General features: G+C 41.3%; 1 protein-coding gene across 1 annotated transcript in view; it reads left to right on the top strand.

Annotated features, from left to right (window-relative positions):
• Positions 1-15,691, top strand: part of LOC133445629 (kalirin-like) — a 47,077-nt gene extending 31,386 nt beyond the window's left edge. The window contains 8 exon segments of the mRNA XM_061722953.1: positions 4,895-5,086; positions 5,185-5,354; positions 9,284-9,458; positions 9,578-9,830; positions 12,848-13,014; positions 15,173-15,215; positions 15,218-15,291; positions 15,683-15,691. Coding sequence (XP_061578937.1) covers positions 4,895-5,086; positions 5,185-5,354; positions 9,284-9,458; positions 9,578-9,830; positions 12,848-13,014; positions 15,173-15,215; positions 15,218-15,291; positions 15,683-15,691 — 1,083 coding nt within the window.
• Positions 15,692-16,658: the final 967 nt, after the last annotated feature.

The following is a 16,658-nucleotide window of genomic DNA, read 5'->3' on the forward strand; positions in this document are numbered from 1 at the left end:
TTCACATAATTATCTGTTCATATTATATTTATGTTAGGAAGGACTACTGAATGCATCGTTAGTAAAAGGAAAAGTTTGACATGCAGATGTTCAAATTAAAAGATTTTTTCTGAGATCAAATGTTTATTTACTTACTGTGCTAACATCTGTAAGCCATCTGGTGTGATTAATCCCCAATTTTTGAGAAGCAGCGAGCCCGGTAGCAGGAGGCGTGAGGACGTGGTTGTGCTTTACCATGTATGGTCACGAGTCCTTCCTGAAAGATCAGCAGAAGATGTTCTTAATTTCACTGCCACAGCCCCTCCTGTAAGAAACGAGGTTTTGGTCATGACAACAAAAACAAAGGACCATTGTTCAGGGTGATCAGCCTGTGCAGAGCTTCTGCTGCACTGAAAAAAAACAGACCTTAGATTAGTTGAATTTTGCAGCTCTGCGCAGTGTAAAGATACAACACATGCACATTAACTTCTCAACCATAGATACTGTACATCACAGTGACAAAATCCATTCCTCAGCCCAGTATCCTCACATCAACCATCACAACTGATGGTTTAGGATGGGTTAAGGTCAGTGCCATTGAGGGCGTGGTACGGTGTTACTGTTTTTTTGGTCGGCATCAGTGCGACGTGTAGTTCAATTTCTGATGTGTTGCACCTTTTGGTCCCCGTAATGATATGAAAGTGTATTAGTGTGTTTGTTACTGTGTCAGGACCTTTTTCTTGTATCATCACGAATCTTGTTGGAAGCAGTAATAGAACCTGATGTACCGGTACACTAAAACCCAGGTTAAATCAGGTGGAACCTTATTTCTAAGGTTATGGTGAGAGTTTGTGTTTAACTTTACGCACTGAATAGGAAGTCAGTGTGGTGTCCCTCTAAGTACAGCAACACAAGATCAAAAATCAAGACCGTACTTTGATACCACTATGTGGGGACAGACTGTGTTATGTACTCCTGACCCATCTCCTCCTTCTAAATGATGACGTCTCATGATGACCGACTATCTCACAAACACAACACCGTGGCTGAGAGGGTCGTTAGCAGTGCAGGAGAACCACAGGGCACTGTACTCTACCAGGTATGTTTCCATGAACACGGGTCCATGGCAAAAGCTAAGATGCTGGAACTGTAACAGGGGCGAGCCCTTTCTCGGCTGTTTTAGGGTCACGTCTCCGTTAAAGTGCTGAACCCGGCCGGATCCACTGGCTATGCGAACAAACACTTATCCCATTAATACATCACTTTCACTGTTTACCAACCGCCAATAAAATAAAATAAAACAAAAATGAAAGAATAATGCTGCTTTTCTGTTGTTTGCATACGTGGTCACAGAGGTGGTGAGAAGACTCAGACTCAAAGGGGGGCATAAAGCATACCTGATCAGCACCAAGTACACAAACATGCCTCACGCAGCAGTTTTTAAGGCCGTGTGAAACCTCAACCAAGCAGTGACTTTGGAAAGCTGGCTCATTTCTCAGCTCATTTCAGTTGTTTGTGCCACTGTTCTGCTCCATTATCTAATTAATTAATTGATTGAATTGAGCTTCTGTATTGAAGCGACAGGGATGACTTTTCTCTGCTGTCATCTGTCTGCCGTAATCCTCACCGTGAACCAGTTCAGTTATGCATCAAAGCGTAATAATCCCTTGTAGTTCATAATCGTTATCCTCCGAGTAATCCGTCTAGCATGTGAAACATCCACACTGTGAGCTTACGCCCACATACTCCAATTCTTGAATAAGTCACATCATAGTGCATTTATTTTCCCACTCTTTTTACTTCACCCTCGTCCAAGCTTATTAGAATACTTAAAATATGAGTGCGTGATGGAAATATATTTCCTAAAATGACATATTCCTGAGGATGTTTCATACTTGCCGGAGTAGACGGACACTAATCCATTTTGCTCTCTTGACGACTGCAGAGAGCTTTAATATTCAGACCGGATTACACGCCTTTTTGTGTGTCTGCAAATATTATGCTGCTGACTTACAAAAAACAGAATTAACATTTTAATATAACTTGATCCAGACATGCGTGACTTTGTCATCCCTCCCCAGAGGTGGCGTGTAGGTGTAAACGTTATTAAATTAGTCCTGCCACATAATCAGAGTTGGAGACAAACGCTTGTTGATGCTTGTGTTAAAGCTGATGAGATGATGCTGATGAAAAGATGGATTTACGCTCAGATGTTTTGCTCGGATTCCTATATGCATAAACACGATCAAGGCGGCAGAAACTGATGGAGATATTCGGAGGCTTGTGTCTGGTTTCAACAAAATGTTAAATGAGCTTCAAGGTTTGGCCAGGTTTTAAAATATTGTTTATGTCTTTGTAGGGCTGGGCGATATATCGAGATTTTAATATATATCGATATATTTTCAAACACGATATGGTACGAGACAATATCGTTTATATCGATTTAAAAAAAAAAAAAAAAAACATTTTTTTTTTTACATTTTTTACAATACAGCTTATTTTGTGACAAATTGACTTGAATGTTTTATTTGAGATTTGCACAAATGTTTTGTCATTTGCACAACTGTCAACCTCAGTGGAAAAGTCTGCCTGTTACTGTCTACATTGTATTCATTGCACAGTGTATTTTAATTTAATTGTTATGCAGGAAAGGGATATTTGTTTTATTTTATTCAAGAAGCATTTTTGTTCTATATATGCAGGCAGTTTATTTTTATTTCATTTGTTTTATACATTTTGATATTGTGCAGACCTCTGTTAATAAAGGAACCTGTGTGACATTTGGCACGAGGCTTTGTATTAAAACTGACTGTTTTTTTAAGGGTTTGCCTCAGAAAAAAATGAAGCTAACAGAGATGCTATGCTATAATGCTTTGGGGGAAACCCCAATTAAGGCACAGAAAAAATATCGAGATATATATCGAGTATCGCCATTTAGCTAGAAAATATCGAGATATGACTTTTGGTCCATATCGCCCAGCCCTACGTCTTTGTATCCTCTTGATATTTTACGATGAAGCTCTCATTTTCTTTAAAAAGAACATCTGTTGTGATGAGTAGCCACGGTAACGAGACAGCTGTTTACACACAAGACCAGCTGACCGAGCTTTTTAAAGACCAAATAAATCAAAGATTAAAACCCCAAATCCAGACACATCAAGAGAAGAAGCTACGGATGTCGAGACGGAGCAACACGGAGAGAAAGAGGGTTAAACCCTTTCATCCCTCATACCGAGACATGCGAGTTAGCTTTTAAATAAGATGGACAAGCGTGGAGATTTCTGCTGAGGATTTAGGAACCTGACGGCGGCAGCATATGCTGGACTCAAACACCTCTCTCCACTGATTTTAGAGAATATTTGCACTCTGCAAACAGTCTGTGAGTCTTTGTCAGTGTTTTAAACCGATAGAGGTCACCTGCGTCACCTGCGTCACCTGCTGAGGCCGCATGGGATGTCATCCGCTCACTGATTGCCTCTCTCTCACTGCCCTTTCTTTTTTCCACTTCATTTAATTTACATAACTTCAGTTTGATTCAGCGTGTCCATTCTGGTCCCGCCCAGTGATTTCCCTTTAGGTAGAGTGAGTGCATTTATGGATCATGATTCTGACTGATTTGCAGAGGTGGACAGAGTACTCGACCCCAGTACTTAAGTAAGAGTACAAATACTACTGGTCAAAATTTACTCCGTTACAAGTAAAAGTAGCTCAGTCAAAATATTACTCGAGTAAGAGTAGAAAAGTACTTGCTTTTAAAGGTACTTAAGTATCCAAAAGTAAATGCTTTTAAATTTACTTTAAGTAAAAGTAAGAGTAAGAGTAAATTTTTTATTTTCCACATCAGTAAATTACTATATTTTTTCTAAATTAATTTAAGGATATTTTAAAGGAGCTGTATGTAAGAGCAATAATAAAATGAATCATAAAATGACCCCGATATGTCAACAGACATTTAAAAATCATGTTCATTTCAAATACTTATGTCACTGACAACAGCACTCAAGCCAGGATATTCCAGTTTAAAAAGAGGAGTTGCAGCCCTCAACTGATGTTTATGTTGTCATTTTTTGTTTTGGCCTGAAGCTCCACCCTCCACCTATCTCCCAATCACCAAGTCAGTATTGTTTCTGAAGCTCCACCCTCCACCTATCTCCCAATCACCAAGTCAGTATTGTTTCTGAAGCTCCACCCTCCACCTATCTCCCAATCACCAAGTCAGTATTGTTTCGGCATCCGGGTTGCCAGCTCGGCTCTAATTATCGCAGCCATGGCAGCCTACGTTCCTGCTGCATTCTGCAGCCTACCTGGCAACCTCTGGTCGGGGGGAGGAGGGGGAGGGTACACACCGCTCAACAATATTTTGAAAGTGACTGCAGTACCAGTTTTGGACATTTCTTACAGACGGCTCCTTTAACTCTTGTTTCTGAGAATTAACTCTTTGAAACCAGCTGCACTGATGTGCTGCTTTTAGAACCACAATGTTATATAAAACCTGCAGAAAACACCAAAAACAAATCAATCCTTTGACAAAAACAGCTTGTGTCCAATAGGATTTTAGGGAAGAAGAAAAAAGAGCAGACCTGAAAGTAACGAGTACTTTTCAGCCTTCCTAGAAATTTACTTGAGTAAAAGTAAAAATATTTGTCTTGGAAATGTATTCAAGTAAGAGTAATAAGTACCAAAGAAATCTAATACTCAAGTAAAGTACAAATCCTCTGGATATGTACTTAAGTACAGTACTCAAGTAAATTTACTCCGTTACTGTCCACCATTGCTGATTTGTCTGCAGGAATTCTTCTCCCATTGGTGAAGGAGATGGCTGCCGACTGCAGTCTCCGATCTGATTTACCTGTCGGCCACTCCTTTTTGATAAAACAGAAAGGATGATGCTGACACTCCCTTCTCCACCTTTCAGAACACCTACACCAACGCAGACAAGCTGCTGGAGGCGGCCGAGCAGCTCGCGCAGACGGGAGAATGTGACCCAGAAGAAATCTACAAGGCAGCCCGACACCTGGAGGTCCGGATCCAGGACTTTGTGCGGCGGGTGGAACACAGGAAGCTGTTGCTGGACATGTCTGTCTCCTTCCACACACACACCAAAGAGGTACGGTGCACCTTTGTCTCCGTGTTGATTCTCCGTTTGACCTCATTCCCGTTACAAGCGCTGCATGTTCACGTTTTCACGTTCTTGTCTGCGTCCAGCTGTGGTCGTGGATGGAGGAGCTGCAGAAGCAGCTGCTGGATGACGTGTTGTGCGACTCGGTGGACTCGGTCCAGACCCTGATCCAGCAGTTTCAGCAGCAGCAGACGGCCACGCTGGAGGCAACGCTCAATGTGATTAAAGAGGGAGAGGAACTGATGCAGCAGCTCAGGTAACCATCAAAATCTTCTTAATATTCACAGGGGACGTCAAGAGAGACAAAAATCATCCCCCTCAGATGCTCTTATTATAATTCCATTAGAGAGAGAGATAGAGAAATATTCAGTGGCTCAGGTTGCTGTTCCGCCTGGTTTTTCATCATATGCAGAATTTAGTATCATCTTTTTTAATCATGTTTTTTGTGTGAAAACATAATAAAAATCATCAGATCCTGACAGGTTCTGCCTGTTTGAGGTTGTATCAGGTGAGAGCAGTATCTGTGTTTAACTCTGTCACTGTTGAACAAACACATATAGGGCCAGGAAGAAAAAGATCACATGGTCAATACTAAGTACCCCCTTACTACTTCCTTGGGATTTAAGACAATAAGTGGCAGTCAGGTGCTGCTATTCATCAGCCATTGATGAAGTGATGATCAGTGGCTGTGCAGATCTTTATCTTCAGGTGTGTTTTAACACAACACATAGAGGGAAAGTTATCAGACATGATTTTAGTGAAGGGACTGTAGCAACTCATATTGTAATAACGGCTCATAATGTAATAACTTAAATGTAATAAAAGTTCATAATGTAATAAGTTACCGTATTTTCTGGACTATAAGCCGCACCTGTATATAAGCCGCATCCGCTCTATTTTAAAAAAAACAATAAAAAAAAGATATACAAGCCGCAGATATTTATATTGTTAGATTAGATATTTACTACATGTACAGAACGATTTTGAACTGTAAATGATGTACATGTTTGTACCTAAATAGATCCTTTCCTAACAGTGTCTTTTAACACGGCAGCAACTTTGCTGATTTAAAACGGGACAGAACCAAGAGAAAATAACCGGTATTTATTTATCTATTTATCTGTTTGAAATCTGCTTCTACTTCTATCTGCTAAAGAACAAGTAGCGTATTCTTCTTCGCATTTATTTTGTCTTAGTTTTGATTCTAATTCCGGTTAGAGCGCCCCGAGCGGTGGAAGAAAAATCCACAGAATAGCCGCACCTTTGTATAAGCTGCATGGTTCAAAACCTAGGAAAAAAGTAGCGGCTTATAGTCCAGAAAATACGGTATTTGTTTATTTTTTTATTTGTTTATTAAAAAGTTATTACATTATTACATTATGCGCAAAGCGGTTATTACGTTATGCACTCATGATTTTATTACATTATGAACCGATTATTACATTATGAATTTTTATTACATTTAAGTTATTACATTATGAGCCGTTTTTACATTATTAGAGTTGTTACAGGGACTGTTGTTGTGCTTCAGCCTGGAAGGGTTATAAGACCCTTTCCAAACATGTTCAGCCTTCTGAGTGAATAACAACAAGTGGAAAAAATTCAAGACTTTTTTGACTATTGTTCAAGGGGTGGATGCCACTGAAAACTAACCTCACAGGCTTTACCACGCAACACACAAAGAAACACAAAAAAAAACCCAAAGCTTTATCTAACATGCTACAGAACTCACTGAGCATGATTAGTGTTAGAAGTCAATGCCAGTCTGGAAGGGTTGCTAGTTGAAACCCTCTTCTGTCCACAAATAACCTGGAAGCATGACTGACATTCACAAAACTGCATCTGAGCAAACAACAAGACCTCTGGAATGAGACCAACGTTTGTTTATATGTGGTCCTGTAATGGACTGGTGACCGGTCCAGGGTCCAGGTACTGCTGCCTTTTCCTGAAGGGAGCTGGGAGCGGATCCAGCAGATGGACGGATGGATGGATGGATGGATGGATGGACAGATGGATGGATGGATGGATGGATGGACGGATGGATGGATGGATGGATGGACGGACGGACGGACGGACGGACGGACGGAAGGATGGACGGACGGACGGACGGATGGATGGATGGATGGATGGATGGATGGATGGATGGATGGATGGATGGATGGACGGATGGATGGATGGATGGATGGATGGATGGATGGATGGATGGATGGATGGATGGATGGATGGATGGATGGATGGATGGATGGACAGATGAACATAGGTTTAAAGGAAGAAGTACTAGCTTTTATGCCTGACATTATGGAGCTAGAACAGTCTCATAATTCACAAATGCACAGGACAAGTTTCACAAATGCACAGAACAATTCACACGTGCGTAGGCCAAGATATTAGGGGTGTAACAATATATCGTGCCACGAAATTTCGCGATACAAAAACGTCACGATACGTGTCGTGGAGGTGACAAAGTGTATCGCGATATTGGGTTATTAATATTAATCCATTGTGTTGACTAGAAACGCGCATCCGACCGCAGCCGCGACCGCGCCTCGACCCGCGGACCAAAATCTTACTCCGCTCAGAAGAAACTAGTCCCGTTTTGCAGTCCTGTTTTGAGCTCTGAACTTTTACTTATGTAAGTCTGGTGTAGAGTTAAGCCTTACCTTATTAAATTAAACCTTTTTCGGGTCGTGAGTAGGATAAACACGCAGGCAACTTCTGCTGAGTTCCAGTGTACTTTAATGTCCCTCAACAGTGTAGGATTTTAGAACATCAACACAGCACCTAGTGGTGTATCACTCCGCCCAATCTAAAACATATTAACAACTACAGATAAACTGACTAGTGTCATTATAGTCCCTGATTTACATCAGAATATAAAGAATATATTTATAAAATAATGAACCTGAATTACCAAAATAACCTTCTTAACAAAAATAAATCTCCTCTTACACTTATAAGGTGAGCATGAATCAGTCTTTTTTATGATGTAAAATTGTATGTATTTATTTACTTTTATTTATTTATTAAATTTTAGTTGTTAAATTTCTGGAAAAAAAAAAGTCAAATCACACATGAGAGAAACTATTCAGTTTGTGGCAAAATATTTTTACTTGTATGAAACTGAAGATGCTTAATGCAAACCTGACATTTACTTTTAGTTCAGTTTGTGGAAAATGGTTGGCCTGGCTTTCTCTTTCAAACTTAAACAGTTATAAAGCATTACAAACTGTAACAATAGGGCAAACGCACAAATGCACAACGTTGTTTTGTATTTTGTGTCTTTCAAATAAAATACATTTTTTCCAGTCATATGTTCCTCATTCAAGGTTGTTAAAAAAATACTGCTATAACATCGTATCGTTATCGTGACCTCAATATCGTGTATCGTACCGTATCGTGAGATTAGTGTATCGTTACACCCCTACAAGATATACAAATGTATTTTTGATGCACACACAAATATAACCTGATTTACAAACGTTTTTTTTGTCTGTGAGCTGCGCTGGATTTGCGTGTGACTTTTGAGACTCCCCTGACATCACTCGATCCATAAACACAGAAGGATCTGCAACCAATCAGATGTCTTCCTTTGTTTCAGCCAATCATATCATCTTATCTTTACTCCACCAACTCGAAATATTAATCACTTTTCTAAGCGAACGGCCCTAACGCAGTTCAAACAGCAGGTGTATCCGCCCCTTTAATCTGATTGGTTTAGAGTGAATCGTCCCCCACGTAGGTCTGCTCTTATGATTGGCTGGAACAAAGGAAGACATGTGATTGGTTGCAGAGCCTTCTGTGTTAAAAAAAAAACGTATTTGTGGATCGAGTCACGTCAGAGGAGTCTCAAAACTCACACACAAATCCAGCGCAGCTCACAGACAAAAAAACGTTTGTAAATCAGGTTATATTTGTGTGTGCATCAAATATACATTTGTATATCTTGTCCTACGCACGTGTGAATTGTTGCAACTGTGTATTTGCAAATCGGTCTGTGCATTTGTAAAACTTGTCCTGTGCATTTGTGAAACGGTGTGTGCATTTGCAAATCGGTCTGTGCATTTGTAAAACTTGTCCTGTGCATTTGTGAATTATGAGACTGTTCTAGCTCCATATGAGCATTGTGCATTGATCATTCCTAATGGCGCCCAAAACATCTGTGTGTTCGTCTGTTTGCCTTTGCAGAGACGCAGCCATGTCCACCAATAAGACACCGCACTGCAGTTCCATCGCTCACATCCAAGGGGTGCTGCAGCAGCTGGACGAGGCCCAGGGCCAGATGGAGGAACTTTTCCATGAACGTAAAATCAAGCTGGACATTTTTCTGCAGTTACGCATCTTTGAGCAGTACACCATTGAGGTAAGACAGGATGAGTCTGTTTGAATCTGGAAAACCGGAGCTGTCCGTCGGTGCAACGTCTGACGGCATTGGGTTTGTACAGACGTGAGCTGATCACTCCTCCTTCTCTTCTCTCTAAGGTCACAGCAGAGTTGGACGCCTGGAACGAGGATCTTTCTCGCCAGCTGAACGACGCCAGCCGGACCGGCGTTGGTAGCGGCGGAGGTAGCGGAGGTGGCGGCGCCTCCTCTGGGAGCTCGGAGGACATCGGCCTCGCAGAGCAGCGCCTAAAACGGCACGCTGAGAGGAAAGCGGCCATGAACAACATGATCTACGAAGTGATGCAGCAGGGTCAAGACCTGCACCAGTACATCATGGAGGTCCAGGCTTCAGGTAACACGTGCACAAATGGCTTTTTTCTCTAAGAAAAGGGACAAGAAAAGGGATTTAAGAAAGACATGGAAGAGAAACTGAAAAAACAACATGTCCATGCTTCCCGAGGGAGCAGTGCAGCGCCTCTGTCAGACTCTGAAAACCACCAGTGCTCTTTGCATTCGCAAGGAAATTGTGCTTCAAGGGTTTGTTGGGCCCGTGTGTGCACTACAGACAAAACTCTGCAGCTGTGTTCTTCACAGCTCTCAGAGAAGCATTCACATTCATGCTCTTGAGATGTGAAGTGTGTCCTTGTTGCCCTCTGAAAGTGACTGGATTTGCAGCTGCTCCCGCTCCGCTGATGCTCCGTCAAAGAACTGCTGCCTTGGCCCCAACGTGAACTACGATCTCACAGAAGAGCCTCTTGTGTGGAGCGGAGAGAAAATCAAGTTAAAACAAATCACAGCGGGACAGCCGCACGACTGTGTGGGATGTGACAAGTCTCTGTCCTGTCCTTCACAGTTCAGAACAAAACATGCTACATACGCACATTTTCTCTTTCAACTCAACATCAGGAAGTTTAACTGACAAACTAACATTTCATATAAACCTCACTAACTGTGGTTAATTACTGAGGTTTAAGAATATTTCTTTAAATTGAGTTACAGTCTTGTGAAAAAAGGTTTTCCCCTTCTAAAGTTTTGTGTCAAATTTAAACAAAATCAAACATATTCTGGGCTTTATCAGTTTTTAAATTGAAAAACAAAAAACAAACCAAAAGATTTCGGATCAACAACAGCACATACAGAGCTATTATTGATTTAACAAATATGGAGAAATGCAAATGAAATACACAATTGCTGCTTCCACGGAAGTTAAGAGAAATAAACCAGTCTTCCCAGGAGGCCACGTCCCAAAAACATAACCATAAGGTCAGGCTGTGCAACGTTCAGGGAAATTGTGAAAGAAAAACAAAATAAACTGTTAAATCTTGGACCTTACAGGCCACAGCATGTTCAAGTTTACAATGGTACGGTTTGCAACATAGAAAACAAGTATGTTTTCTTTTTTCGGGAGGGTTGCTAAGTGAAGTCTCTTCTTGGGTAAAACCTCAGAACCCATAACTTCTGCAGGATTCACTTCCTCCTTGGCCCTTTGGTCTTTGCATCTCTGTCACGGTGTAAGACCTAGCAGGATCCACAGACCTAGCAAACTAACGTCTGACCATCTGATGACAGGAATGCAGCACGTTCAATATTTGCTAGCTGGCAATAAAATAGATAAAAAAGAACAAAAAGATCAAAGTGTAAGGAATAATCAGCACCTTACATTGTTTGGTTGCTACATTACTGTTTTAAAGGTATTGTGCCATGAAAAACACATTTTTCTTGATTTTTTGTGTTTTGTTGGGTGTCTTGACATCAATTACACCCAAAAAACAACGAACTTTTAACATTCAGTGTATTGTGTGCTTTCTGGGATTTTCCGCATAACTGTGCAAAAACGGCGCATCTGGTTTGGTGGCGGGCCGTTACGTATAGACCCGCTAAATCACCGCCCCCTCCACCCAGCTCCCTGCCTCCTCTCCTCTCCAGCGCACCATAAAGGCTGATTTATGGTTCCGCGTTACACCGACGCAGAGCCTACTGCGTAGGGTTACGCGGCGACGCGCACCGTACGCTGAACCCTACGGCGTAGGCTCTGCGTCGATTACGCGGAACCATAAATCAGGCTTAACACAGAGCTGTTTAGAGCCTCTTTTGTTCTAATCAACGGAGGAAAACTGCTAAGAAGACCCGCGGCCACTGACTGGACTTAAGATAAGGGGACAGTGCTGCTTGCATGCCTTTATTTTTATGATTGTTTGCTCCGGTTCTCCCTGCTGCTTTTCCGTGCATGCTTCGCCTGTCGCTCCCGGCTTAACTCTCCGACGCCGCTGTGAGCGTATGGGTTGGGTTGGAGGAGGTTGGGAGGAGGAGCGGGCAATGATTGACAGGAAAGGGGGAAAAGGAAGCGTTTTTCACAGCGCAAAAAAACACTGTAATAAAAAGCCAGGAAAAGAGTACTAGAGTGAAGTTTTTCTTGTTACACTCTTTTAGACACATTTGAGGGATGTTGGCCAAGACTTTTAATAGTGTTAAAAGCATGTTAAAAATGATGTCACAATACCTTTAACATACACTCTGATGATTATGTTTAACGAGAAGACTAAAATACCTAATTAGCACCGAGTCAACACCACACCCCACCCAGCGGCTTTATGCGACTGCTCTGAAATACCTAACCTCAGGCAGGGACTTGGCCTGTCTGAGGTTCCAGAAAATTCTGGTTATGAAGAATATTCTAGTGGCTGAGGCCCTGACAACGACCCTGGACCCCCGTTAATGGAAAACCTGCTTTAAAAAGAACACGCAGCACATCTTAGGTTTCCAGAGGTTTGCGTCTGGAACAATGCTCTTTGGACCGAGGTGGAGATACCCGATGTCAAGCATGTTGGTAGAGGGGTGATGGTTTGGGCTTTGAAGCGTGAAGTTCTCAAGATACAAATATATTCTAGAATCAGATATGAGGTCAAGTCTCCAACAGTTGTAGCTCGGGTGAAACCGGGTCGTGCAACCGGACAATGTTACCGGCACACCAGCAAATCTACAGAAGAACTGCTGAGGAAAGAAGAAAAGTTCAGGAATGGGAATGTCCGAGTCAAAGTCCAGCCCTCAACCTACCACCAGTAGATTACCAGTCAATAAACATGGCTTCGTGATTGATCCAGTGCTTTTCAGGCTGTATTTATCTTATCTTAAGACTCTTAAGATTAAGATTTAAGATTCTGGTTTCATAGAGAATAGGTTCATAGAGAATATAGAAGTAGAACCACAGAGGTTCAACTGACGTCTCTATGCTTGTTTCACATTTTAACGAGGGGATTAACAGCTGTTTGGCTATAATTCAAAGTTTAACAAAAACATCTACGTCATTTGATGGAAATGATGTAAACTTTTGTCTCTCATCTCACGACTTTGGATGTTTGTTTGCTTCAGGGATTGAGCTGACGGGGGAGAAGGACATGGACCTGGCCTCGCAGGTTCAGGAGCTACTGGAGTTCCTCCATGAGAAGCAGCAGGAGGTGGAGCTCAGTGCACAGCACACGCACACACGGCTGGAGCAGAGTCTGCAGCTGCGCCACCTGCAGGCTGAGGTCAAACAGGTGAAGGCACATGCAAACATCACCAGGCCCTCGCTGCACATCATCAGTTCACTCAGCAGGTTCACCAGCGGCTGGCTGAACCAAAGCACATATGCACAAATTACATAGCCTGATGCTAAACCTGAGAACCCTGAAATGTAAGTAATGTGGAGGTTCAGCAGTGAATTGATGACTGGCTGGTTTTATTAGAAAGAATGGAAATAAACAGGAAATAATTTTCTGTAAAGACCTCATGTTTGAGAAATGATGAGAACAACACCCAGCATGGCTCCTGCATTCTGCCGAGACATTTATTCCGTGAAAGTGAGCATGCTGTGTGCAGACAGGAAGCTGCTGCTGCCACAGATGGATATAGCTGAATAATGAATGAGGTATATGAAACATGCTAATAACACAGAGCCAGAAACACACATCTGTGTTGTTGTGTCTTCGTCTTCCTTGCCGAGCAGCTCGTAGATCTTCTACAGACTAAGATTTTGTTTAGTGAAGTGCACATCTAAATTACAAATGAAATTGGTTCAATATATTTGACTTGAGCAATGATGCGATAAATGTGCAGTAATGCACAGTCCAGTGAGCGCACATCTTCTCCAAATAGAAGTTAGCTGCTCAGTGCATATAATTCATTAGTAATCACCAATTAGACAGTGCAAGCCTTGACAGTAATTGAGAAAAAAGACTTCCGATGAATCTTACGGACGCAGTTTAGCGGCTGTTTAAAATCTCACCATGTTTAGATAGTCGATGATCATTTATATAATCCAAGATAACTCTTTCACCTACAAAGTTTTATTGTCCGATGTTTAAATCCATGAATCTTTTGATGTCGTCTAAACTCTCCAGTCTACTAATGGACTACTGGATCTTTATTTTTTCTGTACAGTATATTTATGACATCTCAGGGTTTCCGCAGGGTTTTAAAAAGTATTAAAAAGTGATAAATGAAAATTGCCAAATTTAAGGCCATTAAAAGTGTTAAATTCACTGTCAGAAGTATTATTTTTTTTTAATTGGTATTATTTTTTACCTTTTACATTTTAAGCAGTCTATATTATTGTCATTCACAAAGTGAAATAAATGTGAAACATCTGGTCAATATCAATGAGTATAAATCTGTTCTGTATAGTGTTCTATAGTTCAAAATCTGTTAATGTTAAAAGGTCCGTGATTAACACTTAATGTTGTGACAGTTTTTTTTTTTAAATCTGAAGAAATCTGAAGGTAGTGAAAAAGGTATTAAATTGGTATTAAATTTAACATAAGTATTGCTGTATAAACCCTGCATCTGTATAACTATAGAAAGAAATCTTGTCTGCTTATTTTGATTTATATATAAAGCACTAACAACCACAGCTGAAACAAAGTTCTGCACATGGGTGAATACTAAGACCTTTTCTTTTTTTTTTTTTTTTTAAAAAGGGACATAAATAAAAACATGACCTGAAAACAAATAAAATTTAATACAATAAGACTAATTAAAACACCTAGGAACAAAATAAGGAAACAAAGTCTTTAATAAAGATACATATGAAAACAGGAGTGTTTCCACAACGGAGCCTTGAGGAACTCCACCTGTGACAGTTTCAAATATCGTCTTTGTGGACTGAGAAACTCCTCTCAATCAGATATAACCTCAAGCACTGTGTAATAGTACTTTTAAATCCTTTCAGACTTTAACCCTTGTTTAAAAATAGTTTTGTCAATACCTGAGGGTTTCTGGAAAACTTTAGCTCATAAGAGGTTCCAGCGTATAGTTGAAGTCATGAAGTCTCTGGTGATCCAGTCAGGCCTGAGAGCACCGAAACAGAGGAGTTTCCTAAATAAAAAAAGTTAAAAGAATAGTCGTAAAAATTTCTCAAAGAGGTGTTTCAGTAATGGGGAGCCGATTAAAACCAGACTGCAACATTTCATGGGGCTATTGTCTTTCAAAAGAAAAAAAAACCTTTGCAGCTGGAAGAGAACTCCAGAGCTTAAAGCAGGACAAAGGAGCGTTTGCTTTGTTCCCGTTCTCTGGGTCCCGCTCTGGGTGCAGAGGTTTTACTTGGTCTCTGCCTCATTTTACTCCTTCATCTTATCCTCTCAAGTCTATTAGCTGAATGATATAGATGTCTTAGCTATTGATCTTGTCTCGTGATGCTCTGTTTCTGCTGCTCTTCAGGTGTTGAGTTGGATCAGAAATGGCGAGTCCATGCTGAACGCAGCATGGTGAACGCCAGCTCTCTGTCTGAGGCCGAGCAGCTGCAGAGGGAGCATGAACAGTTCCAGATGGCCATCGAGGTGTGTAAGCGCACACACACACACACACACACACACACACACACACACACACACACACACACACACACACACACACACACACACACACATCCTAATTACTGCAGCTCGTACCAGGTTTACTGTATTTGAGCAATAATTATTTCAGTGTGTACAGGTCTGAATAGTACCAGATGAGTGCATGCGCACACAAACACACACACACACGTTGAAATGATGTGTGTGTTTTTGTACATTTCTGTGCCTTAAATAGCTGATTGCAGAAGTGTGTGAGTAGTTAAAGAGGTGAAAGTTCTTTGGTCAGCTCTGTATCACAAACACACACACACATATGTGCGCCCTTGGTAGCGTTCTGCTGCTGTAATTGGTGTGTGCATGATGTGTGTTTCCTCAGCTGATGTAAGTCCTCCTTTCTCTGTCAGAATGATGTCATGCAGCTTTGGTTAACTGCTTAAATACACAAACACACGCACACAACGCGGGGAAACTTTGTGTTAAGTCCAGAGAATGAAGAACTGAAATGGCAACTGTCAGTCAGGAAAACACGAGCAGAGAACCCAGATGATGGGTAGCGTCAAAATGAACTAACACACACACACAAGCAAACTCTGTTTAGGGAGATGATCCAAAAGCAGAAGAGGAAAAGCAACGCGCACGGGAACAACGGTGAACAAATACGAGGAGTTGGCACCAAACAGAGTAACTCCAGGAGCAGAAACGCTGGACGCAGTCGTGAATAATGTGACGCCAGTGTGGCAATAGCTAACAGAAGCCAGGTGTGAAGCAAATACGGGAGGCTAAACTGCAGAAAGAAATGTATTTCAAAATAAAACACAAAATAACACCTGAACCATGAAATCCAAAGGAAGGACTTGAAACTGAGACACAGGACACGACTCAAACCGTAAAGACATGGCCATTTTGAAACTGCATACTTCATTTGCATTGTGTGCTGGTCTGGCAGTTGTTTGCACGTAGAAAGCCACTGCAACTATGGTACAGAGCAACTGGAAACTGGTCACATGATCATTCTGACCAGTCACTGCTGTGGTGGTACATTGCATGATGGGATATGGTATTCCAGATGGATTGGATGGGTTACACAGTGTAAAATATGGGGTGAGATTAAATAAGTATTACTTCTTCCCACTCCTTTTCAGATACAGTAGGTAAATCAACTCATCATGTGTTGTAATGTTTTGACTCAAACGGCCATTAATCCTCATACATGCTTACATCCAGATTACGCTCTGGCGTCATCGTGGCAACCCCACAAACTGCAAAATTTTTCTTTTTTTTTTCTTATATTTTATCGACGATTTTTTCCCATTTTTACCACCACGTGCTCCTACTTAAGTCAGTCCTGGGCA

This window comes from Cololabis saira, chromosome 6 (assembly GCF_033807715.1).
Source record: "Cololabis saira isolate AMF1-May2022 chromosome 6, fColSai1.1, whole genome shotgun sequence".
NCBI lineage: Eukaryota > Metazoa > Chordata > Actinopteri > Beloniformes > Belonidae > Cololabis > Cololabis saira.